The sequence below is a fragment of the Gigantopelta aegis genome, chromosome 8, assembly GCF_016097555.1.
Source record: "Gigantopelta aegis isolate Gae_Host chromosome 8, Gae_host_genome, whole genome shotgun sequence".
NCBI classification, from domain to species: domain Eukaryota; kingdom Metazoa; phylum Mollusca; class Gastropoda; order Neomphalida; family Peltospiridae; genus Gigantopelta; species Gigantopelta aegis.
This window is the reverse complement of record NC_054706.1, coordinates 54,538,064-54,554,534: the sequence shown is the minus strand read 5'-3', so window position 1 is coordinate 54,554,534 and position 16,471 is coordinate 54,538,064. Positions and strand designations below refer to the sequence as shown.

General features: G+C 34.7%; 1 protein-coding gene across 1 annotated transcript; it reads left to right on the top strand.

Moving 5' to 3' along the window:
* Positions 1–5,406: 5,406 nt before the first annotated feature.
* Positions 5,407–15,037, top strand: LOC121378219 (gamma-glutamyl hydrolase A-like). The gene is made up of 7 exons (XM_041506298.1): positions 5,407–5,557; positions 7,199–7,283; positions 8,619–8,757; positions 10,073–10,179; positions 12,409–12,502; positions 13,031–13,168; positions 14,078–15,037. Exons 2-7 carry the CDS (start codon positions 7,272–7,274, stop codon positions 14,209–14,211), a joined length of 624 nt encoding a protein of 207 aa, XP_041362232.1. The 5' UTR covers positions 5,407–5,557; positions 7,199–7,271; the 3' UTR covers positions 14,212–15,037.
* The last annotated feature ends 1,434 nt before the right edge of the window (positions 15,038–16,471 follow it).

The window sequence follows — 16,471 nt, the reverse complement described above, 5'->3', positions numbered from 1 at the left end:
CGGGTGGGGGTGGTGGTGGTGCTATGGAATTTGAATGGAGCCGTTGATGCCAAAGAGAAAGTGGTGCGCAATTTTGAACGGTCGGTCGAAAGGTAAATGGCCGAGCTAATATAGGTTTTGATATTAGTGAATCGAGAGTAGCTCGTTAATTTTAGACCTTTACGATGCTGTGGTGTCTCCCTAGGTTGCCCATCGGGCCCTTATAAAGGGCCTGACCGCTTCTGGTCGAGGCATCACACGATTTGTATATCAAAGGCCATGTTATATGCTCTCCTGTCAGAGGGAAAGTGGAACAGGTTTTTTCTGAAGACTTACTATGTGATGTTGTTAAATAAAAAAACCTTATAACTGTTATTAGAACTAAATACTAATATGACATTACCACCAGTTGACAAGCATGCAAAATGATGTCGCATATATTAAAGAGAGTTTGTAGAGTTTATGCATGGCCATGCTGGTGTAGTTGATCCAGTCTTGTAGATTCTGGAGTTCTCATCTGGGTATCAGCTCAAATCCTGAATGAGTTGTCACAGTTTATCATGGACTTGTATGGCTACTGCACGTAATAACAGCTCAAATCCTGAATGAGTTGCCACAGTTTATCATGGACTTGTAAGGCTACTACACGTAATAACAGCTCAAATCCTGAATGAGTTTTCACAGTTTATCATGGACTTGTACGGCTACTACACTTAATAACAGCTCAAATCCTAAATAAGTTTTCACAGTTTATCATGGACTTGTACGGCTACTACACTTAATAACAGCTCAAATCCTAAATAAGTGTTCACAGTTTATCATGGACTTGTACGGCTACTACACTTAATAACAGCTCAAATCCTAAATACGTTTTCACAGTTTATCATGGACTTGTACATACGGCTGCTACACTTAATAACAAATCAAATCCTAAATAAGTTTTCACAGTTTATCATGGTCTTGTACGGCTACTACACTTAATAACAGCTCAAATCCTAAATAAGTTTTCACAGTTTATCATGGACTTGTACGGCTACTACACTTAATAACAGCTCAAATCCTAAATAAGTTTTCACAGTTTATCATGGACTTGTACGGCTACTACACTTAATAACAGCTCAAATCCTAATTAAGTTTTCACAGTTTATCATGGACTTGTACGGCTACTACACTTAATAACTGCTCAAATCCTCAATGAGTTTTGACAGTTTATCATGGACTTGTAAGGCTACTACACTTAATAACAGCTCAAATCGTGAATGATTTTTCAGTTTATCATGGAGGTGTTAGACATCTACACAAACTTCCTTACTAACAGCTCAAATCCTGAATGAGTTTTCACAGTTTACCTCAGAGATGTAATGCGTCTACACAAAGTTTCCCTTACTATCGGGGATGAGACATAGTCCAGTGGAAAAGTGCTCACCTGATGTCCATTTGATCTGGGATCAATTCCCATCGGTGGGCCCATTGAGCTATTTCTCATTCCAGCCAATTGTCCAAAAATGGTGTAATAAAGGCCAAAATATGTACTATCCTGCCTGAAGTAGCCCATGGCATGGTAGTAGCAGTGTTCCCCTCTCATCATCTGTGTGGTCCTTAATTAATAACTAACTTTATTATCCACATAGTTCAAGATATTTAGGGAAATATAACCAGTATGACCCACGTGTGTCATAATGATTTCACATGCACAACGAATGATGTAATTTAATGCAGCCTCCCCCTGTTTTAGATATGTGTAAACACTTATCAAAATGACGTCATTTTGTCATCTCTTTTTCGTTACCTTTGAAACGTTTTGACTTGGTCTTAGCTCGTTATTCATAAAAATTACTTAGTGTTTTCCCTAGCTTATTTTAGCATGGTGCAGCACCATGCCTCAATAGTCTAGCACCATCTTGCCTCAATCAGCACCATGCTGCCCTGAGATTAAACAAGCCTTTTTCAGTAATTAATTCTAAAATTGCCTTTATAAAACACCAAAAGGGTATTATTAATTAATTAAATATGCCTTTTATATCTTTTGCCATTCATTTATTAAAGCAATCACATAAATTACATTAATGTTTATTTTAATTAATTTTTTTGTATTTTTTAATGAAAAACAAGTGCCCCGAAAATGGTGAAAATGCCCCAAAAGTGTTTTGTCTACCATGCCTTGCCTAATTTCTAGGGAAATCACTAATACTGATTTTACGAAATTCGTGTCAGAATTCATGTATTACCCTCACTCTTGCTTGTTTAGTAAAATCAGTACAACACACAAGCTCTTATAATAATCTCTATATTGACTAACATCTTTCCTGGACAGATGGCTATGATAGCCTTAATGTGTGTAAAATTCAGCATTGTATAAAAATTAATTAATCGTTTGATCATCAGCGTACAGGCTCTCATTTTTGTATGGGAGGGAGAGCACACTGATTTTCGCCAAAATTAACCAAAAGTGCCTGAATCTGAAAAACATTATTTATTCCTATTAGCATTACTGCCAAACAGCTACATATATAGGGTTGCAAACGAATCACTACGCATTTGTACCTGGATTATAACTAATATTGTGGATAGAATGATAAAAATGTGAAATTGTTTCAGGTCAGTTAATTTTGCCCGAATTTGAGGATTTGCTCCAGCACTAGAGGGGACAATTGCCCCCTGCCCCCTCCCTCCCCGACCCTGTGTCCTGCACTTGTGGGTTAGATGGTGCAGTGGTTAAGCCATCAGACTACAGGTTTGTAGGTACAGGGTTCGTAGCCCGGTACCGGCTCCAACCCAGAGCGACTTCTTAAGGGCTCAATGGGTAGGTGTAAGGCCACTACACCCTCTTCTCTCTCACTAACCACTAACCAACTAACAACTAACCCACTGTCCTAGACAGACAGCCTAGATAGCTGAGGTGTGCCCAAGACAGTGTGCTTGAATCTTAATTGGGTATAAGCACAAAAATAAGTTAAAAAGTAAAATGTGGGTTTGATTGGTCAGTATTTAACCTCTTGGTTTTCTATTCTAGCTTCTGCCCAAACTCGGACTACTGGCCACGCCAGAGATCAGACTTAGGATAGATGTGCCCGAACTTCTTGTGGGATATGGGTACGTTAATAATACGAGTTCTGAGTCCGTCTGTTCTAGCTGGTACTCTAGTGGTTTACAGGAAATGTTTTTATTTAACGATGCACTCAACACATTTTATTTACGGTTATATGGCATCAGACATATGGTTAAGGACCACACAGATATTGAGGAAGGAAACCCACTGTCGCCACTTCATGGGCTACTCTTTTCGATTAGCAGCAAGGGATCTTTTATATGCACCATCCCACACAGGATAGTACATACCACGACCTTTGTTACACCAGTGGAGCACACGCTGGAACGAGTCCACCCTTTTACACATTAAAGTTACCAACTCCAGTTTATGAGGTATGTACCTATCCTGTTATTTATAAAATGTATTTTGAGCTATTACAAACTTCAGATAACCTGAAACACATTGGTTATGCAAAAAACAAAAACAAATTAAAGCAAGAAATAATGTGTAATGTGTAAGTTAATGGTAAAAAAAATGTTAACAGCAAAAATAGTTTTACTATACCTAATAGCTAGGGTCAGTATATCTTTAAATGAATGGTAGTATGACTGAAAGAACCGCTGAAGAAATTATTAAGCATACCATTTGAGAGATTCAGTGGTAAAGCAAAATATACATCCTGGGAAGGGGGACCAGCTGTTATTTGTGCTACAGACCCCATGGATCCTTAAACCGGCTCTGAACAAGGAGGGAGCATAGTATTTTAAATTCTGTAGTGTTTATTTTCATAAAATTCACTACCACTATTAGATCAAACACGGTACATGGTGGATGGATTGGATTTAATTTGTTATCTGTGACCTAGAATAGAAACTACTAAGCACATGATTTGGAATGATAATAAATGTAGATCAGACCATTGCACTACAAAATGATGAATGGTGTTTTGTTCGGTTTTTATCTGACTATATTTACTAATGGTTTAATTAGTGTAGTTGATGGTGCATCTTTGAAGATAAATAACAGGCCTATTATTGGTAAGTGCTGTCTATATTTCAAATAAAAAATTTCAAATTAAACCGGCCTCAGTGGCGTCGTGGTTAGGCCATCGGTCTACAGGCTGGTAGGTACTGGGTTCGGATCCCAGTCAAGGCATGGGATTTTTAATCCGGATACCAACTCCAAACCCTGAGTGAGTGCTCCGCAAAGCTTTCTATATCTGTGTGGTCCTTAACCATATGTATGATGCCATATAACCTTAAATAAAATTTGTTGAGTGCTTTGTTAAATAAAACATTTCCTTCCTTCCTTCAACAAAGACTGGATGGCCTATTGTACACATAAATGTTTAAACAGTAAAAGTATATTCAAGATTGGACCTTTATGGTTAAAAGAAAAAATTATCAGTGATATAGGTTTCATGACAAACGTGTCAAAATATTTCTGTGATAATAAAAAAAAACCCAGTTATTCAATTGTTTTAATGTATTAATAATTTTGTCGTCGTTTTTTTTGTTTGTTAATGTTTTATTCACTATTGTAGGAATTTTGGACCAAGCTTCTGGTATTAACAATTCAGTTGCTGATACCTACATTCCAGCAACTTACTTTAAGTACATAGAACAAGCTGGAGGGAGGGTTGTACCAATTAGGTAATCTTTAATTTTGTTGGTACCTTTTTAAAAATAGTTTTTAGTTAAGAAAAAAATTGATAAATATTTTTGATGGGAACTACCATTATTGCAACTTTGATATAGGATCTTTAAGGCTATTTCAGAATTGATCTCGAAGGATTGGTGGGAAACATTGTAATTATTCTTGCTTTGAATATAGAATTAGGAACCCAAATATGGAATGTTCTGTTTAACCATAATTGTTGAATATTTCAGTTTTAAGCATGCTTTTAATTAAGAATTGACCGCAATTATGTTTTGGTTAAAAAAAAAAAACTGCGCACATTGTATGAATGTGGCTAGTTGCACAAAAGTAGAGCGAGTCAGGTGGGGGAGGGGTGTTGGTGTATGCATGGCTTAATATTTTCGGTGCATCAAGATTTGAACGCAAAAAAGTAAGCACTACTGAACAATCAGATTGCTCTAAAGTGTATAGACACAAAGGAAATTTAATTATTTTAAAATAAATATTACTAATTTAAACCTCAATTGAAAAGTGAATTTATGATTGACAGATTTGTAACATCAGCATATTTTTTTTTTTTTTTAACATTATCATTAATTAAGTTAATGTGCTTTTTATCTTTTCAGAACCAAACAATCTGATGAATATTACGAGAAGTTGTTCTCATATATCAATGGGTAGATAGCTTTAACTCATTCACTTGTTTATAATATTATAATGGGTTTCATATGCATTATTATCTTCTTCAGATATATGCTTTACAGTCCTCGCCACCAGCTAAATCAAGGCGAGCTGAAGATGACTCTCCTGAAATTGTTCTAGGCGAGCAATCACATGATGTGTCAAATAAAATGCATTGAATATTTTAGTGAGAGGCGATCAGTTTGCCACTCTCCTAAAACCTTCCAGGTGAGTGTGGAGAGGAGCGGGAGTGATCACTCACCTTTCCTGGCTAAGACTGCTTTATGTATATATATTTAGTTATTTTGTCTTTGCATAGGGTTACATGTACATACATTCATGATTCATTTTGGACCATCTCAGATTTTATACTCAACATACCACTTGACATTCAGACCACTTTATCCTTTTTTCTTACTCCCTGGGAGTAATGAGTCAGTTATATGGCTGTGGTGTACCAATTAGATTTCTTTAAAGGGATAGACCCTATTTTTTTTTTAAACACAGGCATATTTTTTACCTAGACCCTAGTTTCAACCCCTAAAAATGGACACTAAGTTTGATTAATTTACAAACCTGTAACAAATTTGGATACAACAGAGTGAAACAAGAGTCTGTGTTGTTGAAATACCCTTAAAAGTAGACTAAAACGCGACTCAATAATTGTTACTTCTCAGACGTATGTGCATTTTTTAAAATATAAAAAATGCATTTTGTGGTAGTAGAAACAGCAGGATGACCAGAAACACTTTGGTTGTATGGAAATGGATAATCTAAACAATAACTTGTGAGTAATGTTTGATTTCAGTGATCGTAAACGGCTCTAATAGTGGGAAACATGCCTTAGTGTTTAAAAACTAGGGTCCGTCTCTTTAAAGAATAATAATTTTGGTTACAGGCCTCTTTTGTTTAGCAGTTGGTGGACCATTTTGTGACAAATTTATCAAATTGGTAAATGTTAATACTTTTTGTGGTAAGATCATGGGCCCTCAATCTGGCTTTAAAAGTGTGTGTGTGTGGGGGGAGGGGACGTGTTAGTGTTAGTGTGTGTGTGTGTGTACATTTTTTTTTTTTGTGGGTGGTGGTGGTGTTGCTTTTGCTAAACAAAAAAGTGGTGGGGGCGGGGGGGACATTTATATAGATTGTCCCCCGGCGTTGAAAAGTGAGGGGGACACGTCCCCCCTGTCCCCCACCAATCGACGCCCATGGGTAAGGAATTTTACTTTACATTTTAATTTTATATATCTGTGATATTTGTATTTTTACACAGTTCTTTACACTGTGTTTTAATTTACCTGTTGAATTTTTATATTGATGTTGATCATCACATTGTTGTTGCATTTTACCATAGTTTGACACCCAACAGCCAATGTATTTTTCATGCTGGGGTGTCGTTAAACATTCATTCATTCATTCATTCATTCCCATGGGTAAGATGCTTGAGGTAGTCATGTGGCATTCACTGATGTTGTTTTAACTGGGGTATCATTTAAATATGCATTCATTACCATAGGGAGCGGGTCGTAGCCCAGTGGTAAAGTGCTCGCTTGATGTGTGGTCCTTTTAGGATCGATTGCCATCGGTGGCCCCATTGGGCTATTTCTCATTCCAGCCAGTGCTCCACAACTGGTGTAACAAAGGTCATGGTATGTATTATCCTGTCTGTTGGATGGTGCATATAAAAAATCTCTTTCTGCTAATCAAAAAGAGTAGCCCATACATCTGTGTAGTTCTTAACCATATGTCTGATGCCATATAACCGTAAATAAAATGTGTTGAGTGTTGAGTTAAATAAAACATTTCCTTCTTCATTACCATAGTTGGTCTCTTAACATGAATTTGACAAATCATATTTTCGTTTGATCACAGAGCACTGTTTCCTGGTGGAAATGTTGGTATTAAAGTGACTGGATACGCCAAAGCAGGACGACTTATCTATGACATGGCTATTCAGGTTAGTGATTAATTCACAGGTGGGTTTGGAGTGAATCTCATGCTCCAAATGAATTTAATTTTTTTTTTTAAATATACTTTTGGGAAACATGACACAACCCCCCTCCCCCCACATTCCGAAACTTGGTTTGCCACAGTCTAGTTTCTCCCCCTGCATAATTTCCTGTACATCAAGAATTTATTATTTAAATATTGTATTAAAAGGGGGAGAACAATAAAAAAGAAAAAGAAAAAGAAACGTGAACTTGGGTCAGTAAAGAGATTTGTATTTATATATAAGTTGTCAGTGGGTCCATTGTGCTATTTCTCGCTCCAGCCAGTGTACCACGACTGGGACATCAAAGGCTGTGGTATGTGCTATCCTGTCTATGGGATGGTGCACATAAAAGATCCCTTGCTGCTAATCGAAAAGAGTAGCCCATGAAGTGGCAGCAGTGGGTTTCCTTCCTCAATATCTGTATTATCCATGTGTCCAACACCATATAATCGTAAATAAAATGTGTTGAGTGTGTCGTTAAATAAACATTTTATTTCCTTCCTTATATGCAAGTTGGGTCAATTATACATGTCAGTGTTCGAGATTAAATTTTTTGGCCAGTTTCCCAGTTGGATACTAACATTTCAGAATCTGGTATCCCACTTGAGAATTTAGTATTATATGGCATCCCGGTGGGATACTGGATTCTTGAAGTCTGGTATCCAAAATTAAATTCTGGTATCCCCAGGATATCGGGATACCGTTAATCTCGAACACTGCATGTAGTATAGAATATATTTTATGAGGTTGACTTAATTAAAATATGATCATTTTGATTGTAGCCAAAGACGGGAGATTATTTGTCAGAAATTCCAACTGCTGCAAAAACTTTATCTCTCGGTTTGGCTTTTTCAAGAGGCAGAAGATCTTAAGTGTGCCAATGAATCTCACACAAAAATATATTTTTGTTTACTTATTTAAAATATGTCAAGTTGATGAACACGTTTTGTTTTTTTACAGTTAAATAGTTTGCGCTTTTTAATTGCAGGCAAATGATAGGGCAGATTGTTTTTAATATCCTACTGGTTTTAAAGGCTGAACTCCTGTTTTTATGTTTAGTTTTCTCCTGACGATGTCAACATTTAGTTGACGAAACATTGAGATTTTAAACTTGTGGTTTTAAAGAGAGACATTATTTTTATTGTTTTAAATAAACAATCATTTTGGTATTAAAAATAAATTTTATAAATTCAGAAATAAGTTAGTGGTCTAATGTCTGAAATATTTTATTTTAAAATTATTATGTTAAATTCATGAACAATTTCTTTTTTTTAAATAGTGTGATCTTGTTCATTGCAGGCCAATGACAAGGGAGATTATTTTCCACTGTGGGGAACCTGTCAGGGCTTCCAACTGCTGACCAACTTGACCTCTAGATGTTACCTTCTCAAGGCCACAGATGCAGAGGATCTTGCTTTACCACTGAATCTCTCAAATGGTATGCTTAATAATTTCATTCAGCTGTTCTTTCAAACAGTCATACTACCATTCATTTAAAGATATATTGACCCTAGCTATTAGGTATAGTAAAACTATTTTTTCCTGTTAACATTTTTTTTACCATTAACTTACACATTACACATTATTTCTTGCTTTAATTTGTTTAGTTTTTTTGGCATAACCAATGTGTTTCAAGTTATCTGATGTTTGTAATAGCTCAAAATACATTTTACAAATAACAGGATAGGTACATACCTCAGAAACTGGAGTTGGTAACTTTAATGTGTAAAATGGGTGGACTCTTTCCAGCATGTGCTCCACTGGTGTAACAAAGGTCATGGTATGTACTATCCTGTCTGTGGGATGATGCATATAAAAGATCCCTTGTTGCTAATCGAAAAGATTAGCCCATAAAGTGGCAACAGCGGGTTTCCTCTCTCAATATCTGTGTGGTCCTTAACCTATATGTCCAACGCCATATAACCGTAAATAAAATGTGTTAAGTGTGTCGTTAAATAAATTAAAAAAAACCCAAAGTGTGACGTAGCCCAGTGTAAAAGTACTCACTTCATGCACAGTCAGTCCAAGATCGATCCCCGTCGGTGGGACCATTGGGTTATTTCTTGTTCCAGCCAGTGCACCACGACTGGTTTATCAAAGTGTGTGGTATCTGCTATCATGTCTGTTGGATGGTGTATATAAAAGATCCATTGCTACTAATGGAAACTAGTAGTGGGTTTCCTCTCTAAATGTAAAAATTACCAACTGTTTGACATCTAACAGTCGACGATTAATAAATCATTGTGCTCTAGTGGTGTCGTTAAACAAAACAAACTTTAACTTTAATGTATAAAATGCAAACTTATGTTCTTTTAAACATTTCTAGATATATTTTGATACATGTTACTCTGAGAATGGACTTATGTTTTTTATTACAGTACATACAAAATACCAGATAACAAACACAAGTGATGAAATAACTGCATTTCATGAATTTTATTATTTATAAAAAATAAAATACGATATAAATGGTTTGTTGTAATACAGCAAACTCAGGTTGTTAGGTGGGTTTTTTTAAAAAGATGGTGAACAAATGTTTAATAATAATACAGTAAAGTAAATTTAAAATGAACATGCTTAGAACGAACAACTGCATAGAACGAACTGATTGTAAAGTCCCATTTTATATCCCTATATTTTAATGACCAACTTATGCAAATGTGTACAACAAACTACTGCTATAGCGAACTAACTACCATGGTCCCTTCCGGTTCATTGTAAGAGTATTTTACTGCATCTATTTGTTATTTCAGTTTATAAATCGAGTCGTCTGATGGGAAATCTTCCTGCTGATATTCAACACAGTCTAACATCACTTCCAGTGACATACAATGCACATCACTGGGGTATTTGGCAAGAGGTTAATATTTTTAAAATTGTAAAATCTATACACAAATTATTAACATTTTATGACTGAATAAACAAACTAGGAGGGATGGATTGAATGCTAGCATAAGCTTTTAAAACAAGTAAAATGTTTATAAAAATATTCCTTACAAAATCTTTTTTTTTTTTAATGTATGTTTTAATGGTAATCGAGTAACCAAAATAAATACAGATGTTATCATGTTCATTCATTTTACAATTTGTAACAATTTCAAGTTGATTTTTTAATTTTCATAGAAAAAAATTAAATATATGTTTTAATGGTAATCAAGTAATCAAAATAAATACAGAAATTATCATTTTCATTCAGCTTACAATGTTTAGTATATCTTGAACAATTTTCATACATTTTTATGTTTTTAAGAATGTAGCACATCAGCTATAGACATTGGGCATTTGAGAACATATATGCTACATGCTATTAGTTCCCTACTGGTCAACCAGAGGGGACTATAGGTTTTGTCTCTGTCCATCTGTCTGTCTGTATATCTGTCCATCCATCTGTCCCACATATAGGTTAAAGATGGGGGTTTTCACAATGCCTCAAGATATTCAGCTAAAGTTTTGTGGATAGCTTTATCATGTACTTTCATGATGATTTACCTATTTTTGACAAAGTTATGGCCGTTGAACTTTGGAGATACAAATATTTGTTTTCCAGGCTTTTGTTTTTGCAATGCCTCAAGAAGTTGAGCAGAAATTTTGTGTATAGCTTTATCCATAGGCACTTGATGACAGGATAATTTAGTTATTCTCAATATACCACAATATACCCCTCAAAAGAACCCTCCAAGGCACGCACTAGCCTACATACAAGCCCCTAAAATTATTGCTATGGTCAAAGAGAAAGAAAAAAAAAGGAGAAAGATAATAATAATAATAATACAAGTAGTATAATTGTATCATGAAATTTAAAATATGATGAATATTTACAATAATTATCAGAAAGCTTGTTTTATTTCCATAAATTAGCGTCTCAACCACTAACACATAGCCTATATTGTTACAAGCGTTTTTCCAAGACTGAATGCAAAAATATATATTTGAAAACAGACTTAAAATAATTGAAAAATAATTAATTAAACTTTTTAAATCTGTAAACTGGTTTATAAAGTTGCAATAAAATGTCATATGTAGATATTATACAAAGTAATTAAAAAATTTACTTGGTCAAACTGTATAATTTATGGTCCTGATGAAATGTTTTTAATACCTGATTATATCAATGTCATAACGTATTTTTCAACAAGCATATGATACAAATTAATCTGTAAAATTAATTTTGTACTTATTTTTACATTTTTCTCATGTAGTTTTGTGTGTTAAAATTTGCATTATGGGCGGGGTAAAATCCTCACTTCATCCTGGCCGGGAATAAAATGCTTAGAATAAGGTGCTGTTAAAACAAAATAAAACAAAACAAAAATAGTACTGAATGTTTATCGGACATTGGGCTTTCAATCATAGTGGCTAACTCAAAGCGGTAACCACTGTATCATGTACAAATGTCATTTGGAAATGGTTTATTATCCTGTCATCAAGTATCTATGGCTTTATCATGTTCTGTTACAGATAAAATTTTACTTTATGATGATTTACTCATTTTTGACAGAGTTATGGCCCTTGAACTTTGGAACTATAAATGTTTGTTTTCCAGACTTGTTTTTTTGCAATGCCTCAAGATATTGAGCAGACATTTTGTGTAAAGCTTTATCATGTTCTGTTACAGATCAAGTTTTACTTTCATGGCAATTTACCCATTTTTCATAGAGTTCTTGCCCTTGAACTTAGGAAATGCAAATATTGTTTGCACCTGGTAGTGGACTTATTCAGGCATGTGATTGAAACATTTCTTAAAAAGTTGAAAATGATACATGCGTGCCGAAGGCACCTAATCGAGTGCATAATGCAAGCAAAATGAATGAAAGGAAAAAATTTTAAAAAGCGGAATTCCGCCAATTAGTGAAAGAATCACATGCCTGTTATTGCTTTAGCAGTACTCTCAGAATGCTTGTTATTATTTTCTTTATTACTCTGTATGACACCATACATAAAATTTAGCTTTAATTGGTTTTTTTATATTACTGTGAATGTCCAATGTAGCTTATTTGTAACATGACAAATTACATTATGAATTTTCTTTTACGCTTTAAAGCAAAATGCTTTTATAAGTTACTATGAATATCTATTACACTTGTTTCAGACGTTTGAAAAGACTGAATCCCTGACGTCATTTTACAGAGTCCTCTCGACAAACAAAGATCGAAAACAGATTTCATTCATATCAACAATGGAAGGTAAAGTTTAGTTTTTTCATCAAAAATCACGGTCTGTTTCTTGTTTGGCTTCTTCTTTTAAAAACAATGTTTGTGTGTTTGAGAGTTTTTTAATTATTGTAAAATCTCAATTTGTTTATTTTAGGGCATACTTTTGAAAATATGACTTCAGTATACATGTAATTTTCCATATACATCTGGCATAACACCTTTTAAACATCATCTGTTTAAAGTGTGAATTTATTTAACAGTTCTTATTGAAATAAAAAACAACTTTATTCTTTTTGAGACTGCTTCTGTTAATCCTAACTTGTAGGTGTCACTAGTGGAGACGAGGCAGGGGTGCACTGGTTCCCCAACTCTGAAGATTACACATCCCTCTCCCAAATTTTAAGGCAGATTAATATGTCACTGCTCACTCTAGTTGCTGAGATCTCAGTCTGCTGGGAACGATTTTCAAACTCATCCTTCCATTTGTAATTTTTATGAGGTCATGTTTTTATAGCAATTTGAAAAATGATGGTAATTTATACATGTCTGTATTTTCAGCTTTCGAGTACCCATTTTATGGCAGCCAGTGGCATCCCGAACTTAACATTTTCTGGTGGAATCCCCAGAAACATGTAGATCATGAATATGCAGCTATCAAAGTATCTCAGTACTTTGCCAACTTTTTTGTGAATGAAGGTATCAATATAAGTTTTCAATTTTTTTAAATACATGTATTTAACAATTTTATGCACAATTAATGTTGAATATACAACATTATGATATACAAATTTGAAATAAGCTTATGAGTCTTAGGTTTTAAAAATGTACCGGTATTGTTTCCAAGATGTTTTTTTTTCTTTTTTTGAAGATCTCACATTAATATACCATATGAATTTCAAATAAGTTTGTGAATCAAGACATGGTACCAACATATCTGCTTGTTGGTATTACATGCTGTCATTTAGCATATTTCTAGTTAAAAGGTAGTCTGGCTTTAACATACCTTTTCAAAATCATTTCTTAACACCTCTCGAAATTTTCACAGATTCCATCAAAATTAGCAATAATGTACTGGTATATTTTCCATATCAGCCGTAAACATAAAAAGTGTTTTTCTTGTGTGTTAAATGTTATCTCCAATCTGTTAAATAGACCATCTGAATAGTAGGATAAAAGGACTTGCTACATTTTTATTTTGTTTCTTAATTTTTTCTTCTGTTTTCTGTACATTCATTAGGTGCTGTATGGTATTTAATATATTTAATACAGGGATCATTTTGTTCAGAATTGTGTCACGATTCACTATGAAAGTTTCCGAAAATGCAACACCATTTTAAAATGTTAAATAGTAGTTGCTAATCACAATTTGAAGATTTTGTTTTCCTTGAATGACTTGGGAATTTAGCATCTTTAAGGGCAAAGACCAAATTTTACCTTTAAAAATATTTGAACAAATTCTTTTTGACCCCTTCAGTAAAATGCCATGCCATATACTGGTGTTGACAAAATTCTGTTAACTATCCAATTTTCAATTCTGGCTGAAGGAAAAGTGAAATGGGGCAGCTTTCATGAGTTGGTAAACTATTTTAAAATTTTATCTTTCAGCTCGAAAAAGCAGCCATACCTTTCCTAGCATCACCATGGAATCAAGTCATATGATAGAAAATTTTAAACGTGTTTTTTCGAATGATGGATCATTTGAGCTGGATTATTTTTTCAATTACACACAAAATGTGTGACAGCACACAAGTAAGCATGGAAGATCTTGATGGCATGAGCAGGCATGGAAATAAGTTGAGACTGATTATCCAGGTTACCACTGGACAAGACAACTTGTGACAGAATGCAATTTGGAACAGTCTAAGACTTAAATTTGTTGAGTAAACTACTGTAGAATACTTTATTTTCGCGTGGAATTTATTTTCGCGTGTGAATGAAATTCGTGAAAATATATTTCACGCGAAAATAAAGGCCGACAAAAAAAATTAAAATGTGTAGTCTCGTTCAACTATACCACATTAGTTTCCGATGTACGAGACTAGTAGTAACAAAGCGGTGCTCCCTCCTGTCATGGAACAAACCACAAAACACAAAAGCTGTTTAAAACTTTAAGTCAAGAACACGATGATAAGTACATACATCATAATATAACAATACTAACACTAAAAAGCTTTATGCTGTTTTCCTTCGCATGTGCTAGCGATCAGTTCATCGGACAGTCTACACGTGTTCAACAACGGAAGTAAACATGCATTATCACAGTATATTAAAAATGTGGAAGTGAAAAAATCTGGACTGGGCTATAACAATTATAATGATTAAGAAAAACTGCATGCGGTAAGCACCTTCTGTAAGGTTATTAACTTGTAAACAATAAAGTCTTGATTGGTTAAAGCAGAAAAACTATTGTTTTATGTGTATAGCACTCGTGTGTACATACCGGCTTTGGTGGCGTCGTGGCAGGCCATCGGTCTACAGGCTGGTAGGTACTGGGTTCGGATCCCAGTCGAGGCATGGGATTTTTAATCCAGATACCGACTCCAAACCCTGAGTGAGTGCTCCGCAAGGCTCAATGGGTAGGTGTAAACCACTTGCACCGACCAGTGATCCATAACTGGTTCAACAAAGGCCATGGTTTGTGCTATCCTGCCTGTGGGAAGCGCAAATAAAAGATCCCTTGCTGTCTGTCGTAAAAAGAGTAGCCTATGTGGCGACAGCGGGTTTCCTCTAAAAACAGTGTCAGAATGACCATATGTTTGACATCCAATAGCCGATGATAAGATAAAAAAATCAATGTGCTCTAGTGGCGTCGTTAAATAAAACAAACTTTTTTTTCTTTTTTCGTGTGTACATGTAGGATTAGTTCTACAGATTAGCGTAACAACCGGTAAAATTAAGTTCCGTTTTTAAAACAAAATTATTGACATCTGTACTTTGTTTTTTTATTGATGGGGGGTTGGGAGATTCGCGAAAATAAATGTTCGCGAATTGACCCATTTTCATTAAATCGCGAAAATTTGATTCCCCGAAAATAAAGTATTCTACAGTAATACATTTCAGGGTCCTAATTCACAAAGGTCTCTTGGGCTTTGCTAGACAACAAAGTATTCTCTTTGCAAGTCTTTTAGCATTGCACTGCGAGATCGCAAAGTTATGAGAGTCTAGTGAATTAGGCCCCCAGGGCTCGAACTTAAGAATTTGTTTCCTACGGCAATTTTGAAATGTTTTTGCCACTGGCAAAATGCTCACCGACATTAATTTTGAAACTGCCATTATTAATTTTAAATAGGTAACTTTTGCAACAAATATAAAAAACAAAAATAGTCCCTTCAATCAATGCCAATAATTTTTATCCATTGGCAAAAAAATGCCACCAGTGAAGCCCCTGCCCGACGACAATTCATATTGCAACTATGGCAATTGCCGTCGGTACCATCGTTAAGTTTGAGCCCTGTACTTGATTTTCGTATTAATACAGTAATAACAGTGATGAATGAGTAACAAAAAAAATAAAAACACATTAAAAATCATCAATGTGTTTGTTGAGGGATTTAATAGTAAAAAGGGAATTGTAAACTTCTGAACAGGGATAGCTCTGGGTGAGCAGAATTTTTCATCAAATTATCTTAAAAATTAAACATCAAAAATTGCAGAAACCCAGTTATTTTTTAACAAAATATCAATTATTACATCATATAATTTCACCAAATGAAAATAAAATTACATCAAATAATTTCACCAAATGAAAATAAAAATTGTCAGTTGTTTGTAAAATTCCCAATTGGCAAATTTGACAATTACCAGAGCTAGCCCCTGCTTGATAAATGTTTAGCAGCCTATAGGTCACCAGCTGGGTATTGTGGTAACAAAGAAACCTTTTGTTCAGTATCGCATTGCCCTGCTTGATAAATGTTTAGCAGCCTATAGGTCACCAGCTGGGTATTGTGGTCACAAAGAAACTGTTTGTTCAGTATCGCATTGCAGTTCACTGTGCACATT

What these genes read in the sequence shown, in the direction of transcription:
- LOC121378219 (XM_041506298.1), top strand. An exon ending in ACTGGGGTATTTGGCAAGAG is followed by an intron (nt 10,180 to 12,408) that starts GTTAATATTTTT and finishes CACTTGTTTCAG; the next exon opens with ACGTTTGAAAAGACTGAATC. An exon ending in ATTCATATCAACAATGGAAG is followed by an intron (nt 12,503 to 13,030) that starts GTAAAGTTTAGT and finishes CTGTATTTTCAG; the next exon opens with CTTTCGAGTACCCATTTTAT.